An 11,604-nucleotide genomic window follows, 5' to 3' on the forward strand; every position below is an offset into this window, starting at 1 on the left:
CGCCCACTGCTTTCGTTATCGTTTTATGTTTTTCGGAGTTTGTTGCATACTGTTGTTGGAAGGCAGCAGCAATTGTCGGTTGCGCTCGGTTCGCCGTCGAAGCTGACGCCGACCTGCTCCGTGCTGCTCCAAGTGAAAGAGACGGGTGATGGCGACGTATGTGAGAGAACATATTGGTAGTGTTACCTGCTACATATCCGATGCTAGCAAAGCAATGCTTGCACACAGTAGTCTGTTTGTTGACTGTCCTTTTTCCGTTCTCATCGTAGTCAACGCTGAATCCAAAATGGTCCCACACCGCAGACCTGTACGAAGACGGTGCCTCTTCAAACTTTCTTTTTTCGGCGTCTCTTTCACTCGCTATTGTCTCTGCACCATGCTGCTCTTCACCTCTCTGGCTCAGTGCCACGCGCTGGTCATGCCGCCTAAGAGCCAATCAGAAGGTCCCAGGAGCCAGCCAGCGCTCCTCAGCGTTCAACATTTGCATGCAGAGCGCTGATTGGCTCCTAGGGAATTCAGGGACGTTCTGATTGGCTCTGAGGCGGCATGACCTGTGCATGGCACTGAGCCTGCTTTGGCCTGAACAATGTGCTGCAGCTGCTCTCAGTCACTGCTCCCGAGGGGAACACACAGCATGCGCGGCTGCACAATGTTTTGAAAGTTTTTTGCCGGGGAAACGTACCGAAAATACCGTTGTTTGCCGTTGTGCATTGAACCGAACAGGGCGTATTGAACGGTTCGGTAAAATACCGAATATTGTTGCATCCCTACTGTGTACTAAGTAGTAGTAAAAAAGAACAAGAACATTTGGCACTACATAAATCAAGTTACAGCTAAAGCTTACTTCATGGAGCATATAGCATAAAACTGAAACTTAAGGCCATACTCTCCATTAGGTCAGCTTTAGCTGCCTGACCATAACTCAGTGTAGCCTATGTTGCACCAAAGGTTGTCCTCGACTAAGGATTTTCATAGTCGAGTCTGATTTGTCAGATTTTGCCCTCAGTCGACTAATCGTTGATTCATGATGTTTATTGATTCATGATCTCATTTGCATTTCTTTCTGCTACAGAAAAAAAGAGTTTAAACACCCGAATAAACAAATACTTCAGTCTCATTATAATAATATTAAGAAAACATAAATTCTGTGTAAAATCAGATGTTCAGCACTGCAGCAGGGAGCACCCCTATATATTCAGAATCCTTTTTTTTTTTTTCCACAACCACATTTTGCGACTATTTGACGAGGTTCAGTCGAATCAGACTTCTCCGAATCGAATCGTTGAATAGTTGACTATTTGAATAGTATTCAAATAGTATTCAAATTAATAAATATGAATAAATAATAGTATTCAAATACATTTTCTTCTTTTTCCTATGGACCACATGTGATGAGCTTGAACAATGGGGCTTAGGTCTAACACCAAACTTCTCCTTTAAGGAAATCAATCATAACTAATTCAAATTTTGTCATCTTCTCTTCCAAGTGACAACCATCAATGGCGTGGTGCGGCGCTACAAGAGGGCTCTCAAGAGCTTCAAAAAAACTGGATCCATGAAGCGAGCCTTTGAGCATTTGGGGGTGGACCGGAACACCATAGCAAGGACCGCCCCAATCGCTGAGGTCCACATCATTTTCCCAGACATATTTGAGGGTTTGAGTAAAGATAGCCATGACAAAATCTCCACCTTCACAGAGAGGTGCAGGGAAGCCATAACAGCAGAAATGGCGAGCACACTGACGCACAAAAAAAATGCAGGTGAACTACTGCCGATCACTTACAAAATGACCTAGTCATTAGACAATTAGTCAATCGTTTTTATTGTTGTTCATATTTTGTTAAGAAACTTTTTCCAGTATTTGTGTTTGCTTGTTTTGTAGCAATGTTGCAGTTATTACAGGCCCAGAAGTCACAATGTATGCCAGCAATAGCTGGTTAAGTTTGATTTGAGCCATTAGACCTCTAGATTTTGAGTTAAGTTTGATATTGTTGATAGCTACTGGTCAGGAGCAGCAAAGCATTCTGTAAGGGTGATCAAAAGCAGCTTTTACCCATTAGTTTTAGTAAAAATGGTAAGGGAAATACATGCAACATGTTCATGGTCAGTAATCATGACATGAGTGTTGAGCAGAAGAGGTTTCTAAGCACATTGTAATGTGTATAGTATAATGTTGTGACCTTGTGTCGTGATAATGATGATGACAGCCAGTTCATATGTTCATGAGAAAATAAAATTGTTAATGATGTTATAATAAAAACATTGTCATAATGATGTCATGACAGTCAGTTTATCCTTCATGATATGTTAATGACAGATCACAAAATGCTACCACTTTAATTGAGGTCAAAGAATTTCTTCATTACATTGTCATAATGATGTCATGACAGTCAGTTTATCCTTCATGATATGTTAATGACAGATCAAAATGCTACCACTTTACTTTAGGTCAAATAATTTTGTCATTACATTGTCATAATGATGTCATGACAGTCAGTTTATCCTTCATGATATGTTAATGACAGATCAAAATGCTACCACTTTACTTTAGGTCAAAGAATTTTGTCATTACATTGTCATAATGATGTCATGACAGTCAGTTTTTGGTATTCTGTCAAACATCAATGACCAAGTGCTAGAATTGGTCTTTAACCTTGTACAGCTAATTATAATAATCATTGTCAACTTGCCATAAACACAAAAATAGATGCATATTTCGTTAATGTCAGGTTGTCGTGACAGAGACATTTTCTAGTAATGTCACTTTGAATAATGTCACGTTGTCATAATAAGGACATCTCAAACAAATTTAATGTCAAGTTGTCATGACAAAGACATTTTCTAGTAATGTCACTTTGAATAATGTCACGTTGTCATAATAAGGACATCGCAAACAAATTTAATGTCAAGTTGTCATGACAAAGACAAATTCTGGTTATGTCACCTTGATTAATGTCAAGTTGTCATAATGAAGACAACCAAAATAATGTCAACTTGTCATTACCAAATCGAATGACACTTAATGACACCAGTCATAAACTTTTAATGACATTGACATAATGTTTATGACATGTTTATGACTGTGTCATGTCACTCTTATGAGAATGTCATGTCACTCTTATTATATTATATGACGGTACCTTCAAGTAAAGTGTTACCCAAGAAACTCTCCTGTTCAGGAAATAGCAGTCTGCAAGCAGTTAGCTGCAACCACCATCCCAAGAGAGCGAGAATTCTCTGTCCTCTGCAATTTGCATCTGGCCCAGACAAAGGCGTTACATTGGTTTTTAATATTTCGCACTATGTGTGTGTAATTAACTCTCATTGGTCAAAAACAGGTGGGGAGTGGCTGTGGTTTAGACTTAGCCCTCCCTTCGTTGGTGCCCTCTGGCTGGCACAGGTTGGTTCCATCTTCCCAGCACACGAACCTCTGGGCCTGAAACACAACAAACCCTCCCTACACTGACATAACTCTCCACCCCAGGTGTCTGAGGGGTCAGGGCAGATAATACAGACCATTAAAACTCTTCCTCACAATGCTTCATTCAGCGGTCCACACTCTGATTTAAAAGCCCGGGCGAGAGGGGATCAAAGACGAGGTGAAAGTAGAGGTGAGGTCTCGGTCCTGGACCCGGAGCTGAGCAGCCAGTTACTGGAGAGGGAGGAAAGGAGCGCATCGAGGGCACCGCACGGTCTGCGTAACGGTGTTTCACTGCTACAGCAGCTGGAGTGACCCAGATGCCAGGAAAAGCGGAGATGAGAGAACTTTTGCCACGGCATTAACTAATTTGTGTGAGTAGTGGCTGAAAAATCGACCTATCGGTAGATATGAATTATGTTTTCCTTTCGTTTTATGTGTTCTATTTGTAAACGTGAGAAACGTTTTATCGTGAACTCTGCTACTGTCTGTAATGCTGCGCTGATTATCACCTCCTTTTCAAAGTATTAAATTCAGATGCAGTCACAGTCCCCGGCTCCCGCGACTCATAAGTTTTCACACCTTTTTATGAAAATGCGTTGTAACGTGCGTTACTTAGATTGTAACGGGTAAAATATTACCGACATTTTATTTGTAATGCATTAAATTACCTCGTTACAGCAAATAGTAATACATTAGTGCAATTTTGTTACTTTTGTAATGCGTTACTCCCAACACTTAACACTATGACAACTAGTAACCTCTCATATATCGCTGTGACAACAGAATATTCAATCTGATGTCAGAGAAGTGACATTATCAGCGAGCCACACGGATGTAAGGAGCCAAGAGAGCAGCGGAGAGAGGTGAGTTCACTATTCACTACTATTAATCAGGCCCGTAGCCAGCCTTGTGGAGGGGGGGGTTCTTTTTTCCCAAAAAAGTGGGCTTCACCAATCGCCTTCCCCTAAATACACAAGCACACTTAATACATTTTAATTTACATTTTTTATTCATTATACCTTCACTTTTACATTACATGTTTCTCTCTTCTTCTTTTTAACTCTCGCAGTGTTTCTGTGGCTTTCTGTTGTCTGTCTCTCTGTTGCTCTCCTCTGTTGTCTCTCTGTTGCTCTCCTCTGTTGTCTGTCTCTCTGTTGTCTCTCTGTTGCTCTCCTCTGTTGTCTCTCTGTTGTCTGTCTCTCTGTCGTCTGTCTCTCTGTTGCTCTCCTCTGTTGTCTCTCTGTTGCTCTCCTCTGTTGTCTGTCTCTCTGTCGTCTGTCTCTCTGTTGCTCTCCTCTGTTGTCTCTCTGTTGTCTGTCTCTCTGTTGCTCTCCTCTGTTGTCTCTCTGTTGTCTGTCTCTCTGTCGTCTGTCTCTCTGTTGCTCTCCTCTGTTGTCTCTGCTGTCTGTCTCTCTGTTGCTCTCCTCTGTTGTCTCTCTGTTGCTCTCCTCTGTTGTCTGTCTCTCTGTTGTCTGTCTCTGTTGCTCTCCTCTGTTGTCTCTCTGTTGCTCTCCTCTGTTGTCTGTCTCTCTGTTGTCTGTCTCTGTTGCTCTCCTCTGCTGTCTGTCTCTCTGTTGCTCTCCTCTGTTGTCTGTCTCTCTGTTGTCTGTCTCTCTGTTGCTCTCCTCTGTTGTCTCTCTGTTGCTCTCCTCTGTTGCTCTCTTCTGTTGTCTGTCTCTCTGTTGCTCTCCTCTGTTGTCTCTCTGTTGCTCTCCTCTGTTGTCTCTCTGTTGTCTGTCTCTCTGTTGCTCTCCTCTGTTGTCTGTCTCTCTGTTGCTCTCCTCTGTTGTCTCTCTGTTGCTCTCCTCTGTTGTCTCTCTGTTGTCTGTCTCTCTGTTGCTCTCCTCTGTTGTCTGTCTCTCTGTTGCTGTTGTCTGTCTCTCTGTTGCTGTCCTCTGTTGTCTCTCTGTTGCTCTCCTCTGTTGTCTGTCTCTCTGTTGCTCTCCTCTGTTGTCTGTCTCTCTGTTGCTGTCCTCTGTTGTCTGTCTTTCTGTTGCTCTCCTCTGTTGTCTGTCTCTCTGTTGTCTGTCTCTCTGTTGCTCTCCTCTGTTGTCTCTCTGTTGTCTCTCTGTTGCTCTCCTCTGTTGCTCTCCTCTGTTGTCTGTCTCTCTGTTGCTCTCCTCTGTTGTCTCTCTGTTGCTCTCCTCTGTTGCTCTCCTCTGTTGTCTCTCTGTTGCTCTCCTCTGTTGCTCTCCTCTGTTGTCTGTCTCTCTGTTGCTCTCCTCTGTTGTCTCTCTGTTGCTCTCCTCTGTTGTCTGTCTCTCTGTTGTCTCTCTGTTGCTCTCCTCTGTTGTCTCTCTGTTGTCTGTCTCTCTGTCGTCTGTCTCTCTGTTGCTCTCCTCTGTTGTCTCTCTGTTGCTCTCCTCTGTTGTCTGTCTCTCTGTCGTCTGTCTCTCTGTTGCTCTCCTCTGTTGTCTCTCTGTTGTCTGTCTCTCTGTTGCTCTCCTCTGTTGTCTCTCTGTTGTCTGTCTCTCTGTCGTCTGTCTCTCTGTTGCTCTCCTCTGTTGTCTCTGCTGTCTGTCTCTCTGTTGCTCTCCTCTGTTGTCTCTCTGTTGCTCTCCTCTGTTGTCTGTCTCTCTGTTGTCTGTCTCTGTTGCTCTCCTCTGTTGTCTCTCTGTTGCTCTCCTCTGTTGTCTGTCTCTCTGTTGTCTGTCTCTGTTGCTCTCCTCTGCTGTCTGTCTCTCTGTTGCTCTCCTCTGTTGTCTGTCTCTCTGTTGTCTGTCTCTCTGTTGCTCTCCTCTGTTGTCTCTCTGTTGCTCTCCTCTGTTGCTCTCTTCTGTTGTCTGTCTCTCTGTTGCTCTCCTCTGTTGTCTCTCTGTTGCTCTCCTCTGTTGTCTCTCTGTTGTCTGTCTCTCTGTTGCTCTCCTCTGTTGTCTGTCTCTCTGTTGCTCTCCTCTGTTGTCTCTCTGTTGCTCTCCTCTGTTGTCTCTCTGTTGTCTGTCTCTCTGTTGCTCTCCTCTGTTGTCTGTCTCTCTGTTGCTGTTGTCTGTCTCTCTGTTGCTGTCCTCTGTTGTCTCTCTGTTGCTCTCCTCTGTTGTCTGTCTCTCTGTTGCTCTCCTCTGTTGTCTGTCTCTCTGTTGCTGTCCTCTGTTGTCTGTCTTTCTGTTGCTCTCCTCTGTTGTCTGTCTCTCTGTTGTCTGTCTCTCTGTTGCTCTCCTCTGTTGTCTCTCTGTTGTCTCTCTGTTGCTCTCCTCTGTTGCTCTCCTCTGTTGTCTGTCTCTCTGTTGCTCTCCTCTGTTGTCTCTCTGTTGCTCTCCTCTGTTGCTCTCCTCTGTTGTCTCTCTGTTGCTCTCCTCTGTTGCTCTCCTCTGTTGTCTGTCTCTCTGTTGCTCTCCTCTGTTGTCTCTCTGTTGCTCTCCTCTGTTGTCTCTCTGTTGTCTCTCTGTTGCTCTCCTCTGTTGTCTGTCTCTCTGTTGCTCTCCTCTGTTTTCATTGTCAAGATGGCGCCCGTGGTGGCAAGCCGTCCACCTCGCTCCTCCTGCTGTCTTACTTTATTGTTTGCTGTTACCCTGCTCCTGCTGTTTTACGCCTGCCAAGATGCGTCTGCTCTACTGGCATACGATCGCCAGGCTCTCTTTAAAATCAGAGCCTCGTTTGATGCCTCACTGCCGTCAGATCGCCTAACTTCAGACCAGCAAACAATTTCTCCTGTGCTGGTGGATATCCCTGATTACCTGCACCTGCTTCAAACCTAAACACAGTACTGAAACTGCCCTGCTGCGAGTTTTTAATGATTTGATTTTAGCGGCAGATTCAGGTACCTCTGCCATTCTGGTACTTTTAGACCTGTCGGCCGCCTTCGATACAGTCGACCACACAATCCTTTTACATCGCCTTGAGCAGTCCGTGGGCATTACAGGCTCCGCCCTTAGCTGGTTCAAGTCCTATCTGACCAACCGGACTTTTTCTGTGAAATCAGGTCACTTTTCTTCTCCCTCAGCCCCACTGACCCGTGGTGTCCCCCAAAGGTCCATTTTGGGCCCTGTTCTTTTTCTGTTGTATATGCTGCCATTAGGGGACGTTTTCAGGAAGCACAAGATCCCCCTCCACTGTTTTGCAGATGACGTCCAGATTTATTTCCCCCTTAGCTCCTTCAGCAAGGACGCTTTGCAACCCCTACTTGACTGTCTGAGTGACGTCAAGTCTTGGATGAGCTCAAACTTTTTAAATCTTAATGAGTCCAAGACAGAGGTTATTTTGTTCAGAGGCAACATGTCCCCTGATAGCTCTGCAGATTTCTTGAGTCCCTTGAACCCTAAAATTAAATCTTCTGTTAAGAATCTTGGTGTAGTCTTCGACAGCCAATTCAAACTAGCCAAACAGATCAGTGCTGTCGTTAAAGCTAGCTTCTTCCAGCTACGTCTTCTAGCCAAGACCAAGTCTTATTTCTCTGCTGCAGACTTTGAAAGGGTGATCCACGCCTTCATAACCACTAGATTAGATTATTGTAATTCACTGTATGTTGGTCTGGATCAGTCCTCCCTCAATCGTCTGCAGCTTGTCCAGAACGCCGCCGCCCGCCTCCTCACTGGCAAGAAAAAACGAGACCACATCACGCCAGTCTTAGCATCCCTCCACTGGCTCCCGGTCCGTCTTCGTATCGATTTTAAACTTCTCTTAATTGTTTTTAAAGCACTTAACAGTCTGGCCCCACTGTACCTCTCCGAGCTCCTTGTGCGCCACACCCCAACCAGAACCCTAAGGTCGTCTGACCAGCTACTTCTGGTGGTGCCAAAAACCAGACTTAAGTCTCGTGGCGACAGAGCCTTCGCAGCCGCCGCCCCCAGGCTCTGGAATAGCCTCCCCCTCCACATCCGGTCCTCCCAGTCCCTGGAGACTTTTAAATCGTCCTTAAAAACCCACCTTTTCCACCTGGCGTATCATTCAGCCTGATTTTATGTTTACCCCGTGGGTTTTTCTCTCCTTTTTATCTTTTTATCTGCCTCATGATTACCTGCACTGTTTACTTTGTCGTACTTTGTTTTACATCTATTGTATTAGCTGCTACTGATGTTACTAACTTATTATTGTTGCTGCTGCACTAACTTATTATTGTTGTTTTATCTAACTGTCTACCCTCCTATGTGCAGCACTTTGGTCGACTGCTGTCGTTTTAAACGTGCTATACAAATAAATGCTGACTTGACTGACTTGACTTGACTCTGTTGTCTGTCTCTCTGTTGTCTGTCTCTCTGTTGCTCTCCTCTGTTGCTCTCCTCTGCTGTCTGTCTCTCTGTTGCTCTCCTCTGTTGTCTGTCTCTCTGTTGCTCTCCTCTGTTGTCTGTCTCTCTGTTGCTCTCCTCTGTTGTCTGTCTCTCTGTTGCTCTCCTCTGTTGTCTGTCTCTCTGTTGCTCTCCTCTGTTGTCTCTCTGTTGCTCTCCTCTGTTGCTCTCCTCTGTTGTCTGTCTCTCTGTTGTCTGTCTCTCTGTTGCTCTCCTCTGTTGTCTCTCTGTTGTCTCTCTGTTGCTCTCCTCTGTTGTCTCTCTGTTGTCTGTCTCTCTGTTGCTCTCCTCTGCTGTCTGTCTCTCTGTTGCTCTCCTCTGTTGTCTGTCTCTCTGTTGCTCTCCTCTGTTGTCTCTCTGTTGCTCTCCTCTGTTGTCTGTCTCTCTGTTGCTCTCCTCTGTTGTCTGTCTCTCTGTTGCTCTCCTCTGTTGTCTCTCTGTTGTCTGTCTCTCTGTTGCTCTCCTCTGTTGTCTCTCTGTTGCTCTCCTCTGTTGTTTGTCTCTCTGTTGCTCTCCTCTGTTGTCTGTCTCTCTGTTGCTCTCCTCTGTTGTCTCTCTGTTGTCTGTCTCTCTGTTGTCTCTCTGTTGCTCTCCTCTGTTGTCTCTCTGTTGTCTGTCTCTCTGTTGTCTGTCTCTCTGTTGCTCTCCTCTGTTGTCTCTCTGTTGCTCTCCTCTGTTGTCTGTCTCTCTGTTGCTGTCCTCTGTTGTCTGTCTCTCTGTTGTCTGTCTCTCTGTTGCTCTCCTCTGTTGTCTATCTCTCTGTTGCTCTCCTCTGTTGTCTGTCTCTCTGTTGCTCTCCTCTGTTGTCTGTCTCTCTGTTGTCTGTCTCTCTGTTGCTCTCCTCTGTCGTCTCTCTGTTGCTCTCCTCTGCTGTCTGTCTCTCTGTTGCTCTCCTCTGTTATGTAATGAGAACGCTCATCAGTTCCAATCTTCTGGGATGCAGTTCAGAGTAAATGCGGACAGCTTCATCCAGGTCCACTGCCATGTCATAATGGGTGTGGATGAGGGCCAGGGATGACATGCGGTCCTCTCCCATACTGCTACGCATGAATGTGTTCAGTCTCCGGAGGGTACTGGCTGACCGTTCACATTCACAGGAGGTGACTGGCAGAGTACATGCTATTTTGAGAAGTTTGAATATGTTTGGGTAGATCATCTCATCACATTCTTTGATTGCCTCAGCACATGAGCTTGGTCTTTGTTCTGATGACTTGGTTTGCCACTTCAGTTTCCAGCGTTTCAACTCCTGGTCAATGAGCTCTGGTGAAGGTAAGTCATCTTGGTAAAGACAGACTGCTTCAGAGATGTCCACTGTCACATCTGAGTTGTACTGTATAGATGGAATCAGGCCCATGAGCCTTGACGCTGTTACAGAGAGTGGACTAAATCTGGAATTAAACTCTGAGATGACATGGTCTAGGAAGGGTATAGCCATGTTGCGAAGATAGTAGTCCTTCACAGTTCCAGCAGGTACATTTTCCCTGTGTGTCTGCCTTCCAGTTGCTCGTGGTTGACTAGGCTGCACATTGACCTGGGCAGCCATCCTGACTGCTTGCTCGTAGATCTGGATGAAGTCATCCTCGATTGTCTCACGTAGCTCCTTGTACACAGTCTTAACCTCATCTACCATGCTAAATGCTTCGATGATGTCAATTGAGGTGCTTTGCAGCTTCACTGTGATGCCTGCAAGGTGGGATAAAACCTGATAGACCGTGAGGAAAGTCAGGATGAAACCAAAGTTTTGGAGCCCAGACAAGAGACCATAGGCCTCTGATTTGTACTTGCCATCCCATCCAGTGGTGACATCTTGGCTATACTCTTCTGTATGGAGACCAAGCGCCATGACTTCCAGAGCCTTAATGATGAAGATGAAGGCACTGTAGAAGTGACTGTAAGCATCATGCCGGGCGGCCCATCTTGTGCGGCAGAGGTCAACCAGGGGCTTTCGCTTTCCGGTAGAGTGAGCAACCTTATCTACAACCTCCTTGAGAAGGTGTTCCCTCTTCGGGCTGCTGGTGAAGAATATGACGCTAGATTTCATCTTGTCAATCATGTTGCGCACAACTGGAAGAGCACAGGAGCGTGCAATGACAAGGTTCAGGCAATGGCCGTTGCAGTGCATGTACACTGCCTTAGGTGCATCCTTCTTGATCAAAGCTTGGACGCCGACATTTTCGCTGCTCATGTTACTGGCGCCGTCGTACCCCTGGCCTCGACAATTAGCAATTTCTATGCTTAGGTGACTCAACACATTCTTGATTGCGGTTGCAATGTGGCGACCTGTGATTCGTGGCAGAGTACAAATCTCCAACAACTCCTCCCTGATATTCAAGCAGTTGTCCACAAAGCGTACACAAATTGGCATCAGCTCTACATTATGGGATGTGACCTCATCAGCTAGGACTGTGTAGATCTGTGCATGTTTGACCTCTTCCACGATCTTCGCCTGAATCATGTGCTTTCCTATCACATCAATCATTTCATTTTGGCTTTGGGGAGAGAGGTATGTGGCATTTTTGAGCTTTGGTTTTTCCATGTGCTGCTTCAGCTTCTCATTGTGGTTTGCAAGTAGTTTCATCAGGGCCAAGAAATTTCCAGGATTGCCAGTAGAATGCTGCTTCTCAGCCGAGCCTCTAAGTGCGATGCACTGGCGTCCACAATAAAGTACAGTTTCTGCTACACACTTCAGTATGTGCCTGTTTTCTTTGATGTTGGCCTCCTTTGCACTGTCCATACGGACTGAGATTTGAGTGTTGGGGTTTTCAATTGACTGGAGGAACAACTTTGCTCTTTCAAATGCAGCTAAATGGTATGATTTTGATGAGTGGTTTCCAATTGCCTTGGTTTTCTTATACCATTTAGTGAATGGTGCATTGACCATTGATGACAGCAGCTTCCTCTCCTTGGCATTCAGAAACAAAGCACAGCACACACAGAATGCACCATCAAGTGTTCTACTGT

General features: G+C 45.4%; 1 protein-coding gene across 1 annotated transcript; it reads right to left on the minus strand.

Annotated features, from left to right (window-relative positions):
• Window positions 1–9,541: 9,541 nt before the first annotated feature.
• Window positions 9,542–11,377, minus strand: LOC146990419 (52 kDa repressor of the inhibitor of the protein kinase-like). Its single transcript, XM_085803835.1, has one exon. It carries the CDS (start codon window positions 11,375–11,377, stop codon window positions 9,542–9,544), a length of 1,836 nt encoding a protein of 611 aa, XP_085659961.1.
• Window positions 11,378–11,604: the final 227 nt, after the last annotated feature.

The sequence above is a fragment of the Trachurus japonicus genome, chromosome 2 (assembly GCF_045865225.1).
Source record: "Trachurus japonicus isolate A0001 chromosome 2, Traja_1.0".
In the NCBI taxonomy this organism is placed as follows: Eukaryota; Metazoa; Chordata; class Actinopteri; order Carangiformes; family Carangidae; genus Trachurus; species Trachurus japonicus.